At 38.5% G+C, this 26,724-nt stretch overlaps 1 protein-coding gene across 2 annotated transcripts in view; it reads right to left on the bottom strand.

Annotated features, from left to right (window-relative positions):
• Nucleotides 1-3,078: 3,078 nt before the first annotated feature.
• PTDSS1 (phosphatidylserine synthase 1) overlaps nt 3,079-26,724 on the bottom strand; it is a 28,325-nt gene continuing 4,679 nt past the window's right edge. The window contains exons 2-13 of one of the 2 annotated variants that reach the window (XM_048286912.1): nt 25,805-25,896; nt 24,247-24,291; nt 21,997-22,121; nt 18,828-18,986; nt 16,084-16,235; nt 13,989-14,130; nt 12,929-13,041; nt 11,305-11,370; nt 8,339-8,438; nt 7,099-7,167; nt 6,505-6,574; nt 3,079-5,183 (exon numbers count right to left, since the gene is read on the bottom strand). In XM_048286912.1, the coding sequence (XP_048142869.1) occupies nt 5,071-5,183; nt 6,505-6,574; nt 7,099-7,167; nt 8,339-8,438; nt 11,305-11,370; nt 12,929-13,041; nt 13,989-14,130; nt 16,084-16,235; nt 18,828-18,986; nt 21,997-22,121; nt 24,247-24,291; nt 25,805-25,896 (1,246 nt within the window). In that variant the 3' untranslated portion in view covers nt 3,079-5,070. The remainder of the gene's footprint in view (nt 5,184-6,504; nt 6,575-7,098; nt 7,168-8,338; nt 8,439-11,304; nt 11,371-12,928; nt 13,042-13,988; nt 14,131-16,083; nt 16,236-18,827; nt 18,987-21,996; nt 22,122-24,246; nt 24,292-25,804; nt 25,897-26,724) is intronic. The other variant, XM_048286913.1, reaches the window with a different exon arrangement.

The following is a 26,724-nucleotide window of genomic DNA, read 5'->3' as shown; positions in this document are numbered from 1 at the left end:
TGAGCACAAATGAAGCCACTAGGCCCATGTGACACTGCTGATTAAGCTACACCCTCAACAACTAAGAAGACATAAAACAAAGATTGATCCTTCAAATGTAGTAGAGCTCCATGCTTCTAAAGGAGCACATTTTTGAAGTGTTGCTTCTTAAACAAAGTTTATTCCACTGTTCCAATTTTTTTTCCCAGTATTTTTAATGCTTTAATGAAGAATGAAAAGATAAACACTCCTCCCTCCCCAAGGTAGTAAGCAGTGTTCTGAGAGAGGTCGCTCTCATAAATTTTTTAATCAGGTAGTCTCCCACCCTTCAGAAGAGGTTTACAAACTGAACACTTGACTTTTACCTGTTCTTCCTAGACCATGAACGAGCTTAAGTCCTTAAGTTAGGCTATTCCTAACTTAACTACAACCTCAGAATTTATGGCCTCTCTGTAAACCAGTATTCTAAAAGAGAAGTCATGTTGAAGAAAAGCCCTTCCCAGCAAATCAGAAAGTCATGTTATTCAATGTCTATACAGAGAATGAACTGAGGAAGAAAAGGAAAGCCATGCTGCTTTACAAACTGTACATCTTACATCTGGCTCTGAAGAACAATCAACACCTCACAAGAGGTTCTAGGTATAACAAAACTGGAAACTGCTGTTGTGGGAACTGTCAGCAGTGGAAGCCAAAGCAAAGAGTGCCAGTGGCACCTTTATACTGGCTGTTTACTTGACGACAGCCTGTCCTATAGTCCTTGTAGACAAGGCCTCATTTCTTCTTTGAAGGTCTGTCATGAGACCATCTTGCAACTCAGCTCTCCCATCCAATAGTAAATAAAATCCAAAAAGAGCAGTTAAGACAAGAACTTATCTTGTACACTAGAAAAACTTCAGAAGCGATAATGCAACTGTTCACATTATCAGATCTGCTGCTCCAAAATAATAAATTAGAGCAAAACCTTAGAGTGCACTGTAGGCTGCTCAGGAACCACTGCATTTTTCAAAATTCATTTACTTAGAATAAAACATAACAGCTTCTAAAGGCAGTATGTCATCATTTCCTATGCCTTACAGGTACAGACAAACACACACTGGGTGACATGGGTTGATTTACTCAATTATTGCAAAATACAATACTTTGCAATCAATACAGAGCAATTCTATTCAAAAATTATTAAATATGTGGTAACATCTGTGTCCTCTTGTGATAACAAAGTAAAAAAAATTAAAGTTTTAACAGCTGGAACATCAAGTGATGATCTTCACAGAAGAGTAACAAAAGTATTGGTCAAAACCACGCTCCAAACATTTAATTAGATGTGGTGTATGATCTATGCAGCAACATTAATACTGGAATTCAGTATTCAACATGAGCTCTGGTTCATTGTATACCTGTATTTTAAAACTCCCCATTTTTTATTTAATCTACTACTTAAAGTTCTTGCCACTACCCTCTGCTTACACCATGCTGCCTCGAATTAGCCTCCCTTCAATGACTGACATTGATGGACAGCCTCTGGAGGGCCAATTCCGATCTCTCCATAGCAGCACGGGAGATCACTAGAGGGCAGAGAAAGAAAAGAACATCAGAAGCAGGGAAGTAGGAATAAGAGGCTGTGACAGAACAAGTAGTTAAAAACAGGTGCATCCATGACTGCTACAAAACACTGTTCAAGCAGCAGAACTCACACATGGATGCTTGATGTTTAACAGCTCAGTGATTTGTCATTATAGGTGTTACACACATACAGAATTCAGCAACAGCACAGTAATTGACAAAACTCAGATCACTAATTTTACAGCAGTGATCAAAAGCACCTTTCCAACGCCTTTCAGTGCAAAGCTCACATCCAAAGTGATGGGCTGAAAATACAGTTGTCAGTCAGTGGAGGACTTGTGAGAACACATGTGAATTCCAGCCAGAACTGCTGATAGAGGAGACAAAATGCCTTTTTTCAAGCAGCATGTGAATAGTTTACTTAAGTTTCCCTTCTCCCTAGCCACCTCTCTCTTAATGTGAAAAAAAGAAAAAACCCCAACAAACCCCCCCAAAAAAACCAAAATAAACCAACCCAAGAAAACAAACCTCCAAAACAAACAACAAAAAAACCCCCAAACCAACACCCTCCCAACCCCCGCCAAACCAAACACCACACAACAACCAAAAAAACCCAACAAAACACAAAAAATTTAAAGTAAAAATACTTAATTGGAAATAATTTAAAGGTGTTGTCAAACAACATTTTTTCAAGGCCAAGGTGTTGTGTTAGTATACAGAAGTCAGCTTCCAAAAAGATGACATTTCAATATTTCTCTTTCCAGTATTTTTAGGGTGCAGTTCAGCAATGTGAGCACCAGGTCTGCATTTACAAAATGTGTGCTTGTCCCCACAGGCAGGTAGATGTTGTAGTTCAGCATCTGTTTACACATGTAAGCTTTGTATACATAGTTGGTGTGTATACCCCTTGCATGTACAAAATAGGTTCTTGTGGGATATGCCCAGCCACTGCCCTGGAGGGATGTCTGCTGAGATAAGAGATTTCGCAACCGCCCAGCAGGACTCCCTGGAAAGGACTTTGGAGTCATGGTGAGGAAAAGTAGACCCACAATCCTTTGGGATACCCTATGCAGATCATTCTGTAACCCACTGGTCTATCCCAGACCCTCTGTAATCCATTGGTCCCCTTGCTGATCCCCTGTATCCCTATAAAAGGAGACCAGTTCGCCTCTGTAGGGGGGGAGAGCTCGTCCCTGGCTTCCCTTCACCGGAGGGGACCCACAATAAAGCTACCTTCGTGCGGAACCAGCCATACGGGTCCTCTCGTCTCTCTCTCCGGTCTGGTTTGGCCTAGAGGCTGCCCTGCAGAGCTGAGCTGAAATCACGAGCTGATATCACTAAAGAGCTGACAGCTTCTGCAAGAGCTCCTCTGCCAGCAGCTGAGAGGAAGACACCGGACCCCGGGAAGGCGATTCCTTTCGGGACCATCTCCCCGGACCGGTCACCTCTTCCTGGGTCACAGCCTCGGACCCCACCACCAGCTGTAATAGGTTCTCACCTTCAAAAACCACAGTACTTAAAATACCTAAACCATCAGACTTCAAACCTCTTGCTTTGGTATTGAATCAATAGAAAATTTACAATGCCATTCTTCAGTCTTACACAGACTGAGTTTTTAACCAAGGAAATAAAAAAAGTAACAAGTCTCAGTATCCAAAGAAATCCACAAATACATTCAGCAGTATGTAGTACATTACAAGTACGAAGGCAGTATATGGAATTGCTATAGTATGAATGAAAACCAAATAGTTGTAGGAGAGCCTAAAAGTCTTCCTAACATATTTTTTCATGAAACATTAAATGTCACTGCAGCAATGATGATATAGCAGCTTCTACTTCATTACTTTCCAAGATGTACACTCCATGTTTGATTGAAAAGCAGGGTAGGAAATTAAAGGCCTCTGAGGAGCTCAGCAGCAACACTTAAGTGCATTGAAAACACTGATCATCTATGGCACATAGGAATTGATGGATTACACAGGATACTTTCTTCTATTTACAGTATCATACACTTGTATAAAGTCTCTGCTGCATTTTTTCTTTAGTACTTAGCCTGAGGCAAATCACAGTAACATTACTCAAAGAAAAAGGAAATCCCATTTTCTCATAAAGACTAAGTAACTAATGGGTATTACTTATCCTTGCTTAAGCTACCTACCCCTCTGAATGCCTTGAGTCCCAAAATTTAATTGGCACTAAAACATTTTGATAACTTAATACAGAAACTGATTGCTCATGATTGCCTACCTCTTGACTTAATCATTACATTCACTGCTGGAGAATTATCCAATTTGCTGGATGTCACAGTTAATACATTAAAAAAACTCAAAAGAACACCCAGACAAAAAGTAAACCACCCCTCTCAAAAAAAAACCTGCAAGAAAGAGCGACTTTGCTGTTGAGTATCTGATGCATGACAGGAAACACCAAAAAAATGGGGTATATCACAGTGACATCATGCTGCCTCTCAGACACCAAAGACTACAGCAAATCTTCACAAATAATTATGTTTATGGAGACAGTAAGCAACTCAGCTTCAGCAAAAAACTGCCTTATCACCAAGCTCAGTAGGGCATGCGAGCCTTCAAAGCAGTTCCTGATATCAGTCTGAAGACAATAGGATTTCTGGGTCCAGCTGGGATGGAAGCAAATAGAAGGAAGTAGGAAGAAATATTGTACACAATGTGGCACAGATGACAAATGACATATTTACATTTGAAAATGCAAAACATACTACAATAGAAGAGGCAAAACAATGAAATAACATGGCCTCTGTCTCTGAGGACAGGAGGCACGGCCCTGTACTAAGAAGCACATTTTTATGTATGTATTTTAAAAATTAAAAAAAATTGAATGTGCATGAATCAAGCAGGACAACAATGTAGAACAAAAAAACCTCCTGTGTTTGAAGATCAATTTCACATCCTTTACAAGAAACCTGGACCCATCTCCTTCCTGGCAAAACCCGGACACAAGGCCTAAAGACCCTTTAAAGAAAAGCAAGCAATATGAAATTTTTAAATACTTACTAACAGTTGTATGGAAAAGTTTTGTTGTGAGACTGAGAAAGAAAGGCAGAGCTGCTTTTAGTCAAAGGGTTGCATACTCTTCTAGAAAACAATTAACACAGTAAAACAACCCCAAAAAAATTCAATCAACTATGCCAACTGACTATCAGTTTACTAACCTTTGGGTATAAGTCCTGAACTAAGATATTAAAAATGAACTTGCAACACCTGAACACAAAATAGGGAGTACCTGCTATGACAAAATATCATTTTTTTCCAGTATACCCTTCATGAACTTTTGGTGCCACATGCTGAAGAAAATAGATTTACATCAGCGAATGGGAAGTGTTGTCAGGCAATGACCTGCATGACACTGGTGGCTCCATCTTCATCATCCTTTTCTTCAACACTTCCTTTTTTAAACTTTAATTTTAGAATTGGTCTTCCATTTGGTAATTCAGAGCCAGGTCTGATCATCTTTGTCACCTCTGGTCACACTGTAGGATGTCTTTAGATACCATTCTTATTTCTTGCCAATTCCATTTGATACTTTTGATTTGGAATGTCGATTCCTCCTTCTAGATGAATGGCTTTCACTATTGACTGAATGTTTTGGTGGGCTACTGTCAGCACCTGCTGAGAAATAAATATTTATTTAATACATATACATATTTATATAGTTGACATTGACAAGCTGCTATCTGAAAGACAGTAAGGCTTTTTAGAGCTACAATGTTTACAGTATGGATTATTTCAGGCTAATACAAACTGGTTGATACTTGTACTCCATCTAGTGGCCTATTTTTTTTAAAGCAATTCTCCTGTAAAATTCCACCCCCACCAAAAATCAGAAGTTTGCTACAGCAGAGGATAGCGGTGAAACATCTTCCATTTTAAATCATATCAATAATTAAACCTCCACATCTTTCTTAGTGGCAGGTACTACTATCAGAAATTAAGAACTATGTAAGCAAGGTCTTTTAAGGATCTTTCAAGAGTACACTTCTAGATTTCAGTCTTTCATATGACAGAACATAAGTTTGATTCTGAGAAAAAAAAGACAGACAGTGGGGACCAAAACAAGGAATCAAGAACAAAATGTGAAAGAAGCTGAAGCCTGTAATTAATGAAGTAACAGGAAGTTGCAGAGAAAGAGTTTTTTTGGTCAGATTTCTCCAGCATGCATAAATGGGAAAAACATTCTGAGTGCAAATGATTTTTCCCCAAAATATAAAAGTCCACAAATTTACTAAACTGAGACTAAACATCCAGAAAAATCATGTATGAAATATAAAGAAGATCTGCTGTAGGTGCTTTTCAAGTAGATGATAAATAGGAAATATTTTTAACTATACAAATACCTGGAACATAAACTCTGACAGATAACTTCCATGTGTGAATTTCTGATATTTGTTCAATAAGCAAGACCACCCGAAAAAGCCAGTGGAGGAGAGAGATAACTGACCTCTAGTGTAGGGAAAAGTAGTCAGAAAGAAGCTGCCTTTGCTTAGTGCAGAGAAAGCAGCTTATGATCATAGCACTGCACTGACAAGGTAACTGTCAGTAAGAACACCCGCTCCAGGGCACATTGCTGACTATTTCTTAACAACAACAAATAAAAGTACAGTTCACATTCATGTGTTTCAAATCAAACATGCAAGGTTCAGAGAGAAAACCTGTCCGCAACAGTTATGAAATGCACCTACACCTACAATAATGGCCTGGAGGAACAGGAGAAAAAATCAGTTGATACATTAAAAAATAAATACATTTCCAAGAATCAGAATTTTAAAAAGGCAGTGAAGCAAAAAAGCTTTGCAGATGATTTATCTGCATTGCTCCTGCAGAGATGTTAAAACAAGACCAGCTGAAACTAGGTAAGTTTCTCAAGCCTCGTTTTCTAGTGCTGAGCCTTAATGATATCATTTCAGGAATATAACTACAGAAGTACCAATACCTCTGCTGAATTTAGAATGAAGCCAGGAAGCATCTGGACTGTATGGACTGTCTTCACTTTCTGATAAGGTCTGCAAAAACAAGGACACATGTCATTGGGATGTTGGTAGTTCTTGTCATCAGTACTCCTCCCATTTGCAACTGGACTTATAAACTGTGGCAGAAGTCCTCACAAAACATTCAGACAGTACTTGGGACTTTTCCCTTCCTAGTCAGAAGGCACCACATAGATGACACAATAAGAACTCACCACTTGCCATGTGATCTGTTGTGTAACCAAGTATTCTTAATATTCCCCTAGCATTCCACCTGTACAATGGGAACATTAGCTAACCATTCATCCTTGAACGCTTTGCTAAAATTACAGCCTCATTTTGAGTAACTAAGAGGACAGCATTCTTTAGAAACCACAGTGTAATTTGGGATCTGTCCAAGGCCTGCTGAATTCAGAGTTCTTTCTATTGACTTCAGTTACACTCCAGACCATCCCCCCTTATCCGCATTTATGCTAGCTCTGGTAAAGAATTCCAATACCTAAGGCTTTGGAGTTTTAATTCCGGAATAAAACAAAACCAGGTTTCATTTGTATAGGTACCTTTTCTCGGTAGCCGTAGTACTCTGCATACCAAACCATACCATATAAACACAGGAAAGTCGTGAAGGCCTAAACAAGGAAGGAGAAGAAGAAGAACAAAAACAACAAAAAAATCTGTAAAACTTTTTCCAAATTCCTTGCTGATTCAAGGCCTCAGAGTCACTGGAGACACTGCATTTAGACTTTCATGCTCTGTTTCTCCCTGCATCTTCTGTCAGGATGAGTAATACTCATGCATCAACTTCAAGCTACACATAGATCCTGCCACCATGGGGTATGGAGAACAATTCTCAATGGGAGCAGGAAAATACATCCAGATCACCCACAGGAAACACTACCAGCAGGATTTCTGTCCACACTCTGCACAGTCCTCATACAAAGGCAGTTGGTAGGCACTTGTAGGTATATTATCAGGAACAACCAGTATGGGAGAAAATCGAATTCTCCTTCTCCCTGCCCCATGCTTCAGGCTACATTATGTACTTGGTTTTGTGGTGCTCTGATTTGAGAAGCAATTCAATACTTTTCTCCTCTGAAGTTTCAGGAATAAAATCATCATGCTAAACAAGAGAACAATAAATTCTGACTCCCCATCACCTGTTCAAACTGTGTTCCCAATTAGAAGGGAGAAGTATTTATCTGTCAGCCCATTATAAATGCCTTATTTTTCACTGACCATGAAAAATGTGTTTGGCATCAGAGGTACAAGTCTGGCAGGAGAAATGTCCATTTACTGTTATAAAATGGGCATTTCATGCTGCATTTGCAGTAATCACACAAGTACAGAAAGTTGCAGGCTTAGTTAGAATGATTTGCTTGATAAATGAGGGCTGTTTATGTAGCTGTTAGACTTGAGTGTGGCACAATATGCATTGCTTATTAACACTATCCATTAACTCCTGTTCATTTCCAGCAGGCACTACAGCAAGCTCCACCAAAGTTAGCCTCAACTGAACTGACATCATCTCTCATAAAGATAAAGCACCCTATAACTAGTGTTTGTTTCATTGTTAAGCACCAGTAATCTGCTATGTCAAGAAATGAGAAAAAGAGTTATTCTACTCCCTTCAAAGTGAGTTCTAAGCAATCTAGCATTTGCTTTTCCTAGGACATGCACAAAGCTCTTTACCAGCATTCCCCCACAATGATCCCCTGCTGCCAATGTTCCAGAGAGGAAGCTATTTAGATGCTCTCAATGCTTTTGTCATGCTTTATGTTTCACATGAGAAATCTCACTTACCACACAGAGAAGCCAAAACACAACATACAGTATTTGTGTTTTGGAAAAAAGATCTTGTCCAAACTTTATGCACACAATAGCTTCGAGGAAGGCAATTACCCTGTGGGTAAATGAAAGCAGGGGGGAGAGTGATTAAAAACACTAAGGATTTAACTCACATGTTCACAACTCAGACCCCAGACTGTCAACTCTGAACAAGCACTACCCTCTAGTGAGCACACACCTCCCTGACATCACCATTAACTGAAATTCTTTGAAAAATGTCTTTCCTTTCTATACTTTTTTCAGCATAAACAGCACACAAAAAGTGATTGACTGGCAGTTCACTGTTCCATGGGGCTCCAGGGAAAAAGAAGGAGAGTGTGCCAATAGCAGAGAATCTTTGTGCCTACCAGTGTGCTTCAGCTCTCACCAGATACAAATTTCTTTTCCATGCTGAACATCCAACAGACTCCCTTGTTGGATGAACTAGAACTATGCTTTGTTTATTTCTCAACTAGATATAAATTTACTACAATTCTAAATTGTCTACTTGTTTGCTTCATATGTATTTCCCATATTTTCACATATGAGAAAATTCATATGAAACAACATTTCAAATTCCCTGAGAATCCATGCATTTGCTCTGGTTTATCTGTAAACTCAGAGGATTTGGGTAGAAATGTGAGAGGAAAAAATCCAGTTTTTACTTTCCTCTCTAACATCAAAAGAATCAAAAAAAGTATCTTCATCTCTCTCCCTGCTACCAGGTGTTTACATCTTTTCAGGTTCAAAGCTATGAAGGCTTGTCCACCACTTGTTTATGAATCCAAAGTTTCTATCATCTGCCATGGAAATAAATTTAGTTTGTATAGGTCCTGAAGAGAAAGCTCCGTACATTTAACAACACAAATGTAGAAACGTGACACTGAAAATGAGCAGTAAAAGTGTAGAAAACTGACTCATCTCAATTTGACATCTCAATCTGAAGCAAATAATGAAAAACACTATTGAAGTGTAATACTTTTAGCTTCTTCAGTAGAGACTTTAGGGTTGTACATCTGAGCAATGCATGAAAACTCCTCCTCACCTACATGCAGACACACTTAACATCAGGTCAAGTGTTCCAGTCTTCCAAGCTTGACACCGCAGGACACATTCCCTAGCAGCATTCTCCATAACCAGTTCACAAAAATGGCTCTACTGCCTCTCAGAGAAGACTCAGTTTCCCCCATGAAAGGGGGAGGAAAGATGTGTGCCTGAATAAACCACTGGTATTGCAGAGATGGTCCTGCTACAAGTAATAAATGACAGCTTTCCCTGTACTATTTAATGTGACTTGCAGCATGATGAGTGGGGCCAAAACTTAAAACTGTGGAAGTTAACACCCAATTGACCAATATACAAATTAATGAGATGCATATTAGCAAAAAATTGAGAGCAGTATTACTCTCCTGGGTCACCAACTATTTTTCTTTCTTGGTTTTACATTATTCTAACTGATCCAGCTGCAGAGCAAAAAATAATTAAACCAACTACAGGAGCAGGAAGAGAAAGACCACCATCAGGTAACAAATGTGTCATAGGGTTATGATATACTCAAAGGTATAAACAAAACAATAGCCTATTTTCAATAAGGACTCAAAAAAAAATACAGCTGTTTGCCCTGCACTTATACATTCTTTCTGTTATTCCTGTCAAGAATACTTGGGTTAAGCACATTTTACAATAGGGCAGCTATTACAGTTTATGAAGTGGTAAATCAAGAGAAGGAAGCATGCTAACAGTGAAAGGTGTTAGTGTCCTACTGAAGGGTGATGAGAGTACTCCATAGAACTAAATATGCTAAGTTTTTATTCAGTCAAAATGGTCTTGTAATATCCTAACATATTCCTTTTTGAAAGGCTTCATCTTAATGAAAATAGTGCAATTTCAGCAGGGCTGTTGCATTGGCCTTGTTCATGCCTTACATCACTTACTGTGCATCTATCAAGAGTGATGCAATAGTATATGTCAAGTTGAAAGGAAACAGTTTCATACAAATGAAAGGCACTAATTTTAATTATACCCATAGTTAGGCTGTTAAAAATTCCATTTTTGCCTTTAGAACTGTCTTGGTTACCACAGATATGAATATTCTATCTACTTCTTTTAATTGCTTCAGAAATTATCTTCTAGATAGTTAAAATTACTGGAAAATTTCCTCTTTTTCAGCAATCAACAGGAACTCCTAGTGATGCTCTGTTTTTTCTAGCAGATTACAGAAGTAAGCAGTAGGAAGGAGAACAGTTATTCCACACACACTTCCCACTATTAGATCAGACTGTGGGTGGATGTTCTATTGCAGTTCTTGTTAGGTGATCATACAGACATATTTGGGTATCTATTTATTGACACACATGACATTAACGTGTTCAGTGAGAGCTTTCAGCCAAGGATGATGGGTTCTGTAATCCTTAACCATTTTTCAGAAGCAACCACGCAAACTTTTCATTTAAAGGTGTCCTCTAAGAGACAAAGAGATTGCAGCCAAGGTCACCATGGCTCATAGTACACTCAGAAATATTGGATAACTGTGGTTTGTTTCACTGTCCTCTGCTGTGATGCTGCTAACAGCAGCAATGCCCACCTTGGCAGACAGGGAAACATTATTCTCACAACAATGAAGCAAAGGCAAGCTTTGCCTTTGCAAATCAAGCAGAGGCAGAAGATTTGTCCTTCTCACCTGACTGAGAATATGGGCAGAAAGGCCAATGCTACTTTGAAGGAGCCTAGCTTTATCCAGCAGTTCCTAGTTCTTCCTTCTGCTGTCCTTACTCATTCCACCACTTCCCATGATCTACCTCTAAATTCAGAATTTTCCTTTCCTCTGAACTTGCAAAACCAAACCAAGACAAAGACTGGCTTCATGGGAACTGCCTGTTCCTGTGCTGGACCCATACTTAACATTTGTCCAAGTGCTTCAGAAGTGCAGCAAGAACACTTACCCGAACACCCAGCACTGAGTTCCCACCCTCTTGCACTGTGTGTCTGTGAGGTAAGCATAATATTGCCTGAGAAGGGAAGCAAGAAAATTATTCAGTGAAGTTGAAAGTCCCCAGAATATTTACATTTAGAAAGCAACTTTGTGTTACAGACATATCTATAGTGAAAATGAAGTGCTGATGGTTAAATTCAAATGCAATCATTCTGGATGTCTACCAGATGGTTTCAATTCTAGCAGGACAGATTATCACATATATCAAATAGCTTGAGACAACACAGAAAACAATCCTGAGAGCAAAGACTGGGAAAGTACCCAAACTAGTAGGCTAGCAACATTTGTCTCCTGCCTCTCCACTGAATCTCCAATTCTTACAGGCAAACTGCAACAGCTTCAAAAGAATTAAGAGCATCCCTAATTTTTTTCCACAGTTTGTCTTTTATTTATTAACAACTGCATTTTCTTGAGAAATGTGGGTTTGAATCTTGAAAGAATATGGCTATTCCATATCCTGTTTGAATGGTCTAACCACTGACATATTTTTCTCTCAAGAACAGTAGAATTTTTCACTATTTTGAAAACAATATGGAAACCATTCTGCTCTGTTCTCTATGCTCCAGACATTTAAGAATTTAGAGAGTGGAATTCCAAAGAAATGGAATCAAAGTTCTTGTTCTCAGTTTCTGATTTCCACTGACAGATGGGGAAGACAAGTGTTATTACTCCAACAATACAAGGATGGCCAAAAATAAAGACTTCTATAGGTGTGCAAGTGCTACAAAGAAAAAAAAAACCTTAGAAGTCCACCTATACTAGAGCTCACAGGGTGTGATTGAAAATAAATGTATATGAAAATAAATCACAGTGTGATTTAATTAATAGTGTGAAATCACTGCACATAACTTAAGACACTAACAACAGTATCTCAGGAATAAACCAATTAGTGGCTGCCATTTAGCTGTCCAAGGTAACATCGCTTTTTACATGAATGGGGAATTCTCTGCTTCTAACTTCAGATCTGTGTGCATTCCGTCTACCTCCAACTATGTAATGGGGAAAAAAAAGAAAATTAAGGGACTTTGCTAACAAGGTAAAATCCCACACGTGACCAAAAGCAGATCCATATTCCTATACAGCTGTTAACCCTGCATATATACTGTTCTGTTCTTACAATAAGTTACTGCTTGATCTTTTCTTACAACATGCTAGTATTTCCTGTAGACAAACAGAATAAGGAGCTGTTAGAAAAACCAACAGCTCTACTTTTCCTCATCTACATTTTTGGGAGCACCTGACTCATTAACTTGAATACTTTCATATGCAGCCCTCGAGGATAACATATGCAGCTAACTCACAAAACAGGGAGATGCTACACAAACAGGAGAAGGAGCAGACTGGTTCTGCACCCCTATGGCAACACAGTTGTTTATGCACATTTTACCTCATCAGTTTATTTGTCAGGAAATATATTTTATTGAAAAGAGATGATTGCTTTTTTTTTTTGCTGGTGGCAAAAGCATGCCTTTCGTGAAATGTGCCATACTTATTCACAAATGATATGTAGTTCTTGGATATCTAGAAGTTAAGTCACTTTAAACTGAAAAAAAACCACCAAAGCAAAAAATTACCTTACAGTGGGTGCCGTAATGATTCCTATGAAGAGAATTCTCCCCCAGCTTAAAGGGTGGCTTGCTTGGAACACAAAGATATGTTTCAAAAAGAATGTGTTCAACTCAGTTAGCTAGATTAAAAAAAAAAAACAAAGCTGGTTAATAGTGTTCAACTTATATAACTCCTAATGAGTTAGTACAGAAAATATGCAAAGATTAATATGGAAACTAAAACATAGAAAAAAATCTATTTATATTCTACAATAGTCCTGCTGGTTAGATTGAACATTGAAAGAGTAATTCCTGCTCTAGGACAAGCAAGTAATATACTAGTAAAACAAAAAATTCTCCCCTAGACACCTCTATGAAAGTATTTTCCCTCTTTCCAGAAACTCATTAAGGGACCAGACATTAATGCACACTGCAGAGGTCTTCTGATAACTTGCATATCCTAAATCAGATATGAATGACCAAGGCAACTTTGGGAGAAAAGCAGAAGAGATCATATATTAAAAATTAAAAACCTCCATAAACTATATTTATGGTTTTCCTTTAAAAAACTAAATTAAGAAATTTTTAAAAAATCACAAAAGTTTTAGTTTAAAGTTATCAAAGCATTTGTGACATATTATAGTCTTGCTGGATTGATGACAATATTCTGAGTATCACTGATCCATTCAACAGTCAATGGGAAAGGAAAGAAATAATCCAAAAAAACCAAGGCCAAACAAACAAAAAAACACCCCCCACAAGAACCAAACAAACCCCCCCAAATCAACACAACAAAATCAAAATAAATCACCATCCCAAACCCCCACTGTCTAGAAGTTTTTAAATCTGCGTCAAATGCAAAATGCCAATATAGCAACATTTGGCTTTTTCCACAGACTCTGTAATTACACTCCTGAACTACCACGAAACTCCCGTGAAAGCACCGTGACCAATTCTACATTATCAATTCATTTAACTGTGTATTTCAATAACAGACATACATTGCATTAGAATATTTTTTAGTCTAACATAGCCAACAAGTAAGTGAGCTGATGGCAGCTTTGACTTCATGGAATATATTTCTTACTTGCCAAATGATCATGAAAAGGTAGATTCCAGCCACTCTCTGAAATGAAGACTTTGGGTCAAACCAGCGGACATATGTCCAGCTGGCTGGGGTGAACTGTAATACAGCTCTTTTGATTTTCCCTGTGGTTGTGTGAATGTCCCTGGAAAAAAATAAGGGCTGGAGTAAATATAATGAATATGCCAGAAGGGAAGAACAAAAAGGCAACAGCCCTGTTACTGATGTTTTTGAACAATCACTTTTTTTGATCAACAGCAGAGATCTTCACAGACACAACTATATACCAGGCAAGGGGAAATTCAGAAAAATAATCTATTAAGCATTTCAGTCAAGGTGCATATTCTGCTATGAAAGTCCACTCTTCTCTATCCTCAGTCAGTAACTAACTAACTACACAACACATTTATCATTCTCTTCACAAAGAAACAAGGACAGCAATTCTGCAACCTCCTTGGAAGATCTAGATGTTTTTTCTTCCTAGTCCATGTTGCCACTGCTCTTACCCCAAACACTCCTTGTTCTAGAGCTCTCTGACATCAATCCTTCAAGAATCTGTCAGATTCATTATTCATTAACTGTATAAGGGGCTGGCTCCACAAGTTTAATAATACTACACTTCCAGCACATATAACCCCTGCTGTTTTGACATTAGATGCATGTGGACCTCCTGGAGAGGTGTGATAGCACTGCTAAAAACTAGAAAGCATTTAAATTCCATTTTGAGAGGGGATCTTAATGGAGGCTCATCTGACATGTATTACCGATTCTTGCTTTTGATAATATTAATTCAGATGAGCAACAGCATCCAAAGAACAGGGAATCTAAGAAAAACTCAGAGCTTCCTTTGCTGAATGAAGACTAGTACGACTAGAAGTCAGTTTTCATCCTGTTATTCCTCTGGCCCTTCTGGACAAAAAAAGACTCAGATTTCATATTTCCAGTATTTGTGTTCTTCTAGGCTGGAGGGAGCTTAGGTTAGGGAGAATCTTCTAAACTTTAAGATCTCTATCTATTAAATGAAAAAAAAAGAAAAAGGAATTAAAAGGGCACAAGCTTCTTATTTTTGCAGCACCTTCATGTTGAAGGTCAGAAAAATCTACTCATGCATTTAAAAGAACATGAGGAAAATTATTCCACAAAGACAATAAAGACTAGTGCCATAGTTAGTCTGTTGTTTCAACTTTCAGTGAATTCTCTAAAAATAGAAGGACCATCAACTCTGATAGAAATGCAGGAAAACTGAATTCAGACTAAAGGCTGGATGGTTCTTAGAGTAGTTAACAAAACTGTGAGTAAAAAAAGAAAGCAGTACAGAGATTCACACAAGGTACAAATTTGGAAGTCGAGATCTGAGTTCCTTTTCCATCTCTCAAGGCAATTCACTGCACTTGATTTTCAGAGATGTTTATTTCTCCAGCCGCATGGCCGGATCCCCACTGCAACACTTGATCCTGTTTCATCTATACCATTGGTAATGGGCAGATAACCACACTTGCTACCAGCTAGCAGGGAAGAAGGCAGGAGAGGGGCCAAAAGCTATGGAAGAAACCACACCTGGACAGCTAGGAACTGACACTTACTAGGTCATAAGCTGTTGCCCTTTTACACAACAAATGCCTCTTTATTTTACAAGTACTCCATTTATTTTAGAGGGTCAGCAATGACGCAAGGCAATTAACAGCATGAGTACAATCAGCCCCATGCCCCTCCTGCAATTACAACTAGTGCTGACAGATTGCCACACTAATGCATCACCAAGGTGAGCCCAAATCTAGTTTAAAAATGTATGATGAGAAAACCATCACAATTTGTTTTGCTCCCTGACTTCCTCAAAGTTTTATGTATACAAAAGAAACTGAAAATGCAAATAGCTTTACTATTTTGTCTTGTCTATCGGCATCAATGCTTGTAACTTAAAATTGCAAAAGAAAATCATATATACAGTCATATTTACAAACATATGCTGTACAGGAACATTACTATGAGATTGACATTTAACATGTAGAATAAAATTGCAGCACTGTTAGCACAGGCAGATTCCATGCTATTTTTATACATGCAAAACAATGTTTATCAAGCTTTAATTTAGACCTACTTGAAGCTTGCCCAGTGATAGGTCCTCATCTCCAAGAAACGACAAACTACCATGCCCAACCAGATGCCACCCCCGTTACAAAGCAGGATGTCCAAAATGACTTGATCCCACCAGCATTCAGCAAAATTAGGCAGAAGGTGCATGAAGAAGAGCTATAGAATACAGCAAAAAGATTCTGGGTGAGGAACAGCACAGAATTCATATAAATTTAGTTTTTAAGTACACATTAAAAAATCAGCTTTTCTGTTCACAGCATACTTCAAGGACGTGAGCCACAGCCACTGAAATTTGATGGACATCCTCCCATTAACTTCAGAAGGCCTTGGACAGAACCACGAAAGACATCAGAAGTTTCCTTCTCACTGTTTCCTGTTGAGGCTATGCTGTATATAAGGGTATCATCAGCTGTTGGCCTCTCAAAGATGATACACCATACATTAATAGAAATGTATGAAACAAGCAGAACTACTGAGTTTCTAGGAGGAAATAAGGTGGTTTGTGCTTCAAAAAAATAAAATGAAGAGAATCTTTGTTTCATTTTTGCTAAATAGTTTTAAGCAGTATGTTTTCCAAACCAGCAACAAGATGCAGCAAGTAAAATGGATGCATTTGTAACAGCTGTCAGTACTAAAGCATGGTGGTGCTCAGGATTTAAGATTTTCTATTTCAAAACTCTTTCATTTATTATTTTCAGAAAACTTAGTGAACGCAAAAAGATTAAGAGTTCAACAACATTTCAGACAACATTTCAGCAAGCTTTGCTGCTATACTTGATACAGAATGGCTCAAGAATTTAAGAGGACATTCCACTCTACTGATGGAGTGAGGAGAACAACTAGCTGAAGTTAAGGCAAGATATAAACATATTTTACCCAGAGCTAGAAATGTATTCAGTGCCTCTCTTTCTCCTTTAAGAAAAAATAATTCTCTTTTTCTATGAGAAAAAACACTGCAATCCAAAAAATAGACTGGAAAAATTACCTATGGACAGGAAATCTAGGTAGCCATGTGTTAAGCAGTCCCTCTGCAATACTCAAGGAGATAATTAACAAAACACACAGCAAACTAAAAAATGTATCTCCACAAAAACAGTACAATTTTTGTCAGTTAATGTACATACACTGAGGCTGTGGAAGATTATTGGTATGATTTTGTAATAAAGCATCTTTTGTTAAGAGATGTAAGCATGAAGTATTGAAAAAATCAGATTTGAGAAAAGGAACAAGAATATTTTCTGTATACAACAAGAATGAATGCTGGCCCATTTACAGTACATTAGTGACTAATGCTGGCAATGACAATTCCTTTGAAAACTCTTGAAAAAGTGTACTAAACCCACTTGTTTTTCTTTGACTAAGCTATGTGAATTTCAACCTTTTCAAAAAAGAAAATTTGAATTTCTCTTCAAGACGCGAGGGATACAGTGTTGTTCATTATCCTGTTAAAGTTTCCTTTTCATCTTTCTAATTAATTTAACCTGAGAGGGGCGATAGCCTACAAATGTCAGTCAGATCCAAGCAAAGACACCAGAAGTTACAGACAAAAAGGCAGCAAAACCCAGAGCACAGGTGTTTGCCTGACAGTCTCTAAGGTTCTCTAGCTGCTTCCTCGGAATGAGAGACCAAGATCTGCCTGCATCCCAACTTTAATCCAACAGTACGGAGCATGAGCCAAGTTTCCCATTTCGGAACATGGAGGTGGCTGAAATCCATTAATGCGAATAGGAGCTGCTCAGCTCAATCCCTGTGTAACGGCCCTGATAACTTCTGGAGGTTTCTAATTACTCTCCTGAATTATCTAATTCATCAAAAATCCATTTGAGTGGTGATAACATATCTGTATGTTGAACATTGTCCAACATGTTGTCTGTTCCAGTAATCTGCCTTTCAACAAGGGGAATATTAGACACCTGATGCTGTGTCAAATTGAAGACAAGGGTTGTGAGATGAACAGGAAGAGTATGAGTGAAACAAATCCAAATATATTCTTTTGCAGAGGGAAAAAATGAGTACAATAACTAGCTAAGGTCTTTTTTGCAACTGGGTACTTGTGAAATCTCTATCTTACGCAATCTTAAGCAGCACAGTATCCTTCAATGCCACAGAACAAAAACATGTTTTGAAGAGGAACTCATGGCACCAGGATTTTCAAACCCAAAAGTTTAATTTTAGACGAATACATTCTTATCTATGTCTCTGAATTAGAAATGCTTTGTCAGATAAGCCAAGCATTCTCAAGACAGCAAGCTTTACAGAAAACTGATTTTAAAGACTAAGTTCAGGTGTTTACATCAAGAAAATTCCTCAACTCCATTTTACTTGTACGTAATGCATGACTGTACACAATGTGTGATATTGTTGTATGTGAGCTAAAGGGACCATGACAGTAGATCACAGATACTGCAAGGTGAAAAAGGAGAACAGTTGCTCTGAATCAGGAAATATGTGAAGTAGAAAATGTAGCATGATCCTCATAACAGCAGAAAAATAAATTATGAATGGCACAAATAGGCTGGCGTAGACTTCCCTTCTATTCAAGCAGTAATAAACCACTTACCTAAAACCCAGCTTGCTACTGTCTGCTAATTCAACTGCATCAATTACTCAGCATCTGGTTTATAAGACTTAAAATGTAAATCTATACTGAGAAGTAGAGAGTCATCCTTCTAGTAACAGTCACGCTTCCCCCAAGAACAATTCACATCTTGTATCTTTGCTGATAATTAAGATAAAAGAGGGGTGTACCTCAGTGAGTTCCCAGGTGATGCTAATAGTCCAGCACAGCCCATAGCTGCGGATCAGCAAAGCCTTCATAGCCCAGCCCCAGAAATGTCCAAAAGCAAATATATCAAAGTGGCTGAGGATTCTCTCCCAGGTGATAACATGACAGTTCACTGCATACTCCTGTCATGAAAATAAAAAACCCACAACAAAATTACTCCATCGACACACAACTTCAGAAAGAAGAAACATCTTTCTATTCAGTGCAACAAGCCTGGAATTATAAGTGTATTAAAATTAGCATTATTTCATGTTCTTATCCTTCTAAACTCTGGCAGAAAAACTCCAGTATTAAGACTCAGTGCCACCATGGTACAGCTCTAATTTAAAGGGAAATAGAATAGACCTTGGTGCCTGAAGAAGCATGTAAGTAACAGAGAAGCAACAAAAATAATAACAATAAAACCAGCAAACAATACTCCAGAAAATACTTATTTGCCTTTCTTTCGAGTTCGATTTGAAACCACCTTTCCCCACATTCATGCTGTCTGGTATTCAGATGTGGCTCATCAGTGGCTAATCCTCCCCAGTTTCTGATGTAATGTTACTCATGCCAGTGTTTACTTGAGTATCTTTTGTGTCTTATTTTCTTCATGAAAGCAATTTCCCAGAACCCATTCATATCAAGGAAGTTCAGTCACAGGCCTGGACTGAAAAAAAAAATTAGGAAAAAATCAAAGGGAACTTGCAACTGTTTTGTCACAGATGAGCAGCAGATTCCTTAAGAATATTAATTAATATTCTAGTCAACAATGACAAAGGAATTGGGTTCTCTTAACATGTTGCATAGCAAGTGCTAGAAATCACTGCCCAACAAGAAAAAGAATTTGTATGCCAGCAGGAGGCTGCAACTGTGGGGTTTTGTCTTGTCACTGAACACAAACTGAACTATTGCTAACAGGAAACACACATTTTAAAAAAATCTCTGCTCTTCAATCCTCCTAAAATACACATTGCCACCTGCAGGTGACAACGCAGCACTGCTCAGTGCTATTGAACCAAGAATTGTCCTTCAGGCCACAACTATTGCTAATCCTGCACCAATGAACACTGATCACGTTGAAAAGGAGATAGCAGAGAAAGATTTAAATCATGAAGAGAAAAACGCACAATTTCACACAAAATCTTCTATCAGCAGACAGATAAGTCCCACTATGGGATGATAGAGGTTATATAAGCTACTCTAAGTAACCCTTACTGCTGGTGCTTTCTCCAGCACGCCTGTGCTGCTGGTCAGAGAAAGGTGCACCGCCTGTTCTAAGGATGGCAAACCTGCAGCTTTAGTGCACCAAGAGAACTGAAACTGGCTCATTTGCCAGCACAAGAAGCATGGAATGCACAACAGAAGGTGCTGGCTCCTTGCTACACCACCATACCTATATGATCAGTGAACACAATGAGGCTACTCCAAAAGTAAGTTTTTTTCCAGAGCTCTTGCTTTTTTGATTTTATTTTTACTGGGGCTTTTCCCTCTCTATTTTATCTTTCCAGATGCAGTTCTGCCAGCCATACAGGGAAATGTGTTGAACTTTTGTTTATACCCAAGCAACTTTGCCAGTCCTGTGCAAGCGACCAAGCTGCGGCCTTCATGATAGCTGAGCTTCAAAACTTTACTCCAATTTTAAATGACAATGTCAGGATTGCAAAGCAGACCAGGGCAAGTTTCCACTGACTGCCACAGTCAGGGAATCTGCTGTACTGTGGTTCAGTGCCAGTAGTAATACTAGTCCTCCTCTAGTTAGAATCTATTTCTAATTTAAATGACAGGAGAGCCAGGTGAATCTGATAAACCAACAGATTCCTTGTCTCAGCTCCCTTTTGTTGCTCAGCAACACCACTGATGCCTGTGCTGGGGCTCCATTTACCCACATGTCCTCCCCCCATCCTAAGGGCAGGCTTCCCATGCCTCTCCACCACCACAGGTGGTTCCTGCAGAGCCCAAAGTCACCGTCCTACTCCTCATGCTGGAGTTGCACAACATGTACTGCTGGCAGGCTGAGGTCCATTCCCTGAAGCATCAGGTTTTCCAGGCAAGGAGGCTGCACGCAGCTCTCACTACCAATCAACTAATGTAAGCTTACTGCACCGTAAAGATTTCCATTCCCCCATGTGCTACAGGGCAGGAGTTTGCAGCCACTGCTGATAAGGTGCTGTGCATTGGTTTGCATAAGCAGTAAATTGCCACGTGTGAAAGACAACCACTGAATTTCCCTACTCATGAGGAATGAGCCCTATAAGAGCACTATACAACAGATGACCATGGTGGACAGATGCACAAACCCAAGGTCCAGGGAGCATGTTGGTCAGGTGGTGAGGAGTAACTTGATGCAATAGTGAGGAGGGCAAGACTGGCAACTATTTCCTCCCCATACAGTAACCCTCTTCTGCTTGGTGCCCAACTGCTCACACAGTGTTCTGTTTGCCTCCCTATAAAACTCACACCCTTCTCCCACGCCTCCTTTTACAACCTCAGCTCTCTCTGTTTCTGTCCCCACCTGAAGGGGAATGTTCTTTGTATGGAAAACTCTTTGCAAGCTGCTCAGTAAGCAAAAGAACAAGCCTGGCTTTCTGTGCCACTCCAGATTATTGTCTATGGAAATAATTTCCCAATGGTAACAGCATCAGTGCTCAGCTGACTGACTGGAAGGGAGCAGAGTCCTGCAGTTGCCATACATACACATGCTCCACAAGCTCCATAGCATGACAGTAATGTACTAAGCTCAGAGCAACAAGGCAAGACCAAAGTTCTTTGACTGCAGCATTGTGGTATCAAAAAACCTGATCTGGGACACACACCATACAGGCTTCATTTAGAAACTACCTTGTTAAGTCTGTTTTCAGTATCCCTGCTCATATATATTACCAAAAGGAATCCAAAGCCACCCCACTGCAAACATATATCATATTGCACACTCATCCAAACATCTACATTACAAAAACCAAAATACTGAGAAGACTGTTTTTCACATCAGCTGATTTCAATGTAAATAAATTGTAGTTGACACAAAGGACTTGTTAACTGTCAAGTATAGGAACAAACTTGCACTGCTCATGCCAGCAAATTCAGATTTATCCCTTCCTACTCATGTAAAACATGCCTAAAGCATGTACAATGAAGTGCATGGATACATACCATAATATCTGCTTCCCTTGTGGCATATCGAAGATTAGGGTCCAGCCAGTACATCACTGCTTTTACCTGCTCAAAGTTAAGGAAGAGCACGAACACCAGGAACAGAAAATAGAGCACACTGAGACCTGCAAAAAGACTCAGTTTTAAAATCATGTTCACTCACAAAACTGCTTGGAACACAGAGTCCAAAAATCTGCTTTCAAACAGTTGTTCTACAAATGAATTCCTATATGCAGCACCTACATGCAGAAAAGCTGAAGAGACACCAGTCAGATGGCAATGCCTGAGCACTCAGCCCTTCATATCCCCTCCTCTGACAAGTGATATAATACATGGTCGACTGCATGAACCCAATCAAAACAAAATCAGTCTAATCAGTTTAGACATGTGTAGTACAAGGCTGTGATCAGGAAGCTCTTCAGTAAGAGATACATTAGGATCCAGGATTGCATTAGCTCTGTCCCTTTGCTTTAAGTATTCTTGGTCTCACTAATGCAAATCACTAAGCCTTTATGCAGATTTCAATATAAAGATCAACTTAATAATGCCACCTGGAAATTCTGAGCTGCTCTGGCAACATACAATAACTATAAATATACACTAATGCATATCTGAGTTACTTTTGTGAGCTGGAAAATTTGCTTCTTGAACCTTTTAAAGATAAATATGATCATTATTTATTTTCACACCATTATAAATTATTAAACACTATTGCATTTGGGAGTACCAGTTCTCTCCTCCCTGTCTGAATATGAATTTTTTTTTTTTTAAAGAAAAACTTGTTACAAGTTGAGTCCTAGGTGCAGATCTGTGGGTAGCTGAAGCTGCTGTTGGGAGCGTATCTTTACATTATTCACAAATTCACAGATATCCAAGACCACATTTGGAGGAGGTGTATAACCACTATTTCCACAGCCTCAAGCTTACTTGTATCCTGCAGCAATGTCACGGAAAGCAGAAAGATTAACGTGAATAAACTTAGGATCTGCCATCCAAGATAAATTACAGCAATCCTAAAAAGGCATTTTAAGCTATAACCAGGACTCACATGTTGGTAGTCCCCAGCACACGCTAGAAAGCAACTTTTGTTCAGAAGGAAATATCTATATGGTCCTCTGCAGTCGCAGAAACACAAGGGAAACAAATGTCACCCTGCTAAAGGAAGCACGGCCTGCAGGCCAGGGTGCATCTGGAAAGGTTGAGGACACACCAGTCTTGCCCTTCGTCTACCGAAGGGGCCTGAGAACTGAAGCACGGCTAAATGAACCATGCCAGAAGAAGAGGAATTACACAGGGAAAAATGTTGCTCCTGATTTTGCATGCAGCCTTTTCCCAAAAGTACAGGGGTCAAGCTCTGACAGTATCAACATTGAGAATGACCTTTTACTTTACATGTGCTGAAACTTGCAGTGAGCAGTAGGATCTGTGTTTCCCAAACTTCCCAAGAAGCAGGTTTGTTTAACAAATACTGTCTAATCAGCAGTATCCTCTCACTGTCAACAGATGAGTAATCAGCTACTTTGGGAAGCTACTTATTTTTAGATATAAGGTGGCAGGAGAGAGAAACATTCAGTCTGCCTAAAAATGATCAAATGTGCAGTCTAGCATATATTCTGTGAACCCTGAATTATTTGAAAATAAAATTCCTCATGTTTTTGCTGTGTAATTCAGATGTTTAAGGAGCAGGATTTCACTTGGTTAGTTTTGTGGCTAACAGAATTATTTTTCAAAGCATGAAGGCAACTGATATTTACAAGTACTTTTAATGCAATAAGTTAAGAATATGAATATATACATGTCAAGAATATTAATAAATGTAATGCTATGCAATGATACAATTTAATAAGCATATAAAGTAATAGCATATTTTGCTAATAATGAAAAGAAACCACCTACACAACTGGATTTAGAAGTCAGACAGTATATGGAGAAGCTGGGCTTGGAAGAGATGACAGTAGGGAAAAGTGTGGGAGAAGGAGATTAGGAAGCACAAAACAGGATTAAAACAGAGTATCAGAATGAATGATCCCTTTTTGGTGATTTCATTTACACCATCCTGACACAGAGGAACTACAACAATATTCCCAAACATTACTAAGAATAGATTATAAGCAACTGCTCAGAAGTGGGAGGGAAGTGACATTCACACAAGTTTGATGCACAATTATGTTTCATGACAATTCCATTCATCAGAAAGTTAAAAAGGCAGGTCCTGCAAAATCAATGCAAAAGTCAGAAACACAAACTTACCAAAAACCATCCTCCATATAGCAGGGTGAGGACGTGTAAAGGGTCCTATAGACAGTAAACAAAAAGAAAACAGTTAGTAAGAACCACAAAATTTATTTTTGAGTATGTCTCATGTAAGTACTTGGCATGAGCATGGATCAGTTCTTCATCAAACTATGTAATACACCCAAAAGCTGGAGCTCTACGTTGTTGAAAAACAAAAGAACAGCAGATTTCAGAGTGGAAAAAGAAGACTGCCAATTGGTAACATGAACACGATTTTTCACTGTTTTTATGGAGTCATTTCCAGAACAGTAGCGTGCTGTTTGTTCAGCTGACACCACATCTCAGGTGTCACCTGAGGATGTCCTGACCTGGTTTCCAGACTGCAGCTTGCTCCCAGTTAAGACATCCCACACAAATTTGTCTGTGTTAACAAAGAAAGATGGTGCTTAGCCTTCAGACCAACAAGAAATGTTACCAAACAGGCCTCCCGAAATTTCCAAAATGAACATCATATATAGCTGACAAGAAGGAAGACACCTATGCTCTTTACCAGTGTCAAGTTTTATTTACTTTAGAGCCAGTGATGAAACTGATTTATTAGATTAAAAACCTCTCAGCTAACGTGAAGAGCAGAGAAGTGAAGAGCAGAGAAGGTAAGTCTGGTGAAACTGGAAAACATCTAAAGATGAATCGTACATTTAGGTAGCAAGAAATGGCTCAACAAGTATTTTCTGCACATGCTGCAGGCCACTCTTTCATAAAGTTTGTTTTTCTCTGGCATTCAGTTTTTCAGGCAGCACTTTGTGAAAAGTGTGCATATAGGATTTTTAACATATAGGAAAAACATGTCCCAACTCTGTAGTACAAAGCTGTCCTGAACACAATTACTGTTTTTTCCTGAACACTGCCAATTGTGAGACAGTTTAGACTTGAGCAAAGAATCATGATTTTGCTGACAGCAATAAGTAAAAATTAAAAAACTAAAACAGACAAATCAGGTAGAAGCATTTCTTTCACAGAATTAAGTGACACACGAACTTTCTTACATTTTTGCACATTCTGCTCCTCACATAACTACAAAAACTTTTGTCCAACTTGAACTTCTACTGGGCAACTGTGGTTTTACATTGTAATGCAACTTAAACCATTTTTTCTATCAGTATCTTCTGGTAAGGTGCTTTATGTAAGGTGTTGTGTCTGAGAATTTTTAGAATTACACTTCTGTTAAAACACACTGAGGCAAAGTCCTCAAACATTATTTAAGGGTCTGTTAGCATCATTACTTAGCAATCTGAGCTGCAACTGCACATCTGCAAATAGAACACTGATTTTGAGAACTCAACTTCCTTGTTAAATACAGACTATAAATAATAAGCTATAAATAACACTTATCTCTGCTCCGTATGACTACAACCCATTTTAGACTGTTCCTTAATATAAAGCAATTCAAAAGAGTAAAGAAAAAATACCCTGAAAATTGGTATTTAAATAAAAGTCAAAGTAAATATAGTGGCAATAAAGAGTAATTCACATTTAAAAAACATGAAGTATAAGCTGTGTAAACCTTACTCACCATTAGGAAAAGCTAGAACACTGATGATTAGAAAGAAGAAAATCACAGAGAGGATACCCCTCCAAATATTATCCTCTGGTACCGAATCATCCCTAAAGAGACAGACAATACAGTGTTGAAGTACATTATAAGAATGAAGTCAAAGGCTCTCAAGATATATTATTTAAATAAAGAATAGATGGAAATTAAATCTAAGAAATATGCATGCTAATTATATAACAAGTTAAGATAGTAATTGCACTGAATGATTTTCACACTACACTTCTGGGTGTCCCTTTCTTACAAGAGGGTTAAATATTTAATAAACACATGCAAGCCATTTAGCACTGTTAGAAGTCAGTGTAGAAGCAATGACCAAATTTAACATACGGTGAAAAAAATCTTCCTGCTTTAATGTTTATAGAAACATCATCAAATTACTTTTGCACAGCAAACAGACCTAAACTAAAACCTCTGGAAGCCTGGATGCAATTCCTAGGTTTCCCTCTGCTGTTTTGGTGCTACTTGCAAAACCTTTCACTTCCCTTTGCCTATCCCCAATGCCAAATGCCTGAGATGAGGGAAAAAATAATGATCACAATCAGTCTTTAGAAATAATGAATATACATCTTAGAATCTGTAACAGAGACAGCACAACTTAAAAGACCCAAGGAAAAATATCAATTTGCTTTTAGATCTATTAAGCCAAAGCTCTGAATATAATATCAGGTATTATTTGTGCTACTGTTACATTATAGCCAGAAGAGAGACCTATGAATTCAGTTTGGAATGCCAAGGCAAACTTGACAGAGCTCTTTCTTTTCAGGCAAGTAGAATATGGTAGCAAGATTAACAAAATAACCCTCACCCAACTCTTCTAACCAGCAGACAGCTTCTGGGATAATAATACAAACAGAAACAAACTTCAGAGTATCGTAGTA

Source organism: Corvus hawaiiensis, chromosome 26 (genome assembly GCF_020740725.1).
Source record: "Corvus hawaiiensis isolate bCorHaw1 chromosome 26, bCorHaw1.pri.cur, whole genome shotgun sequence".
Taxonomy (NCBI): Eukaryota; Metazoa; Chordata; class Aves; order Passeriformes; family Corvidae; genus Corvus; species Corvus hawaiiensis.
The sequence above is the reverse complement of the archived record's forward strand: the minus strand, read 5'-3'. Positions and strand labels throughout refer to the sequence as shown.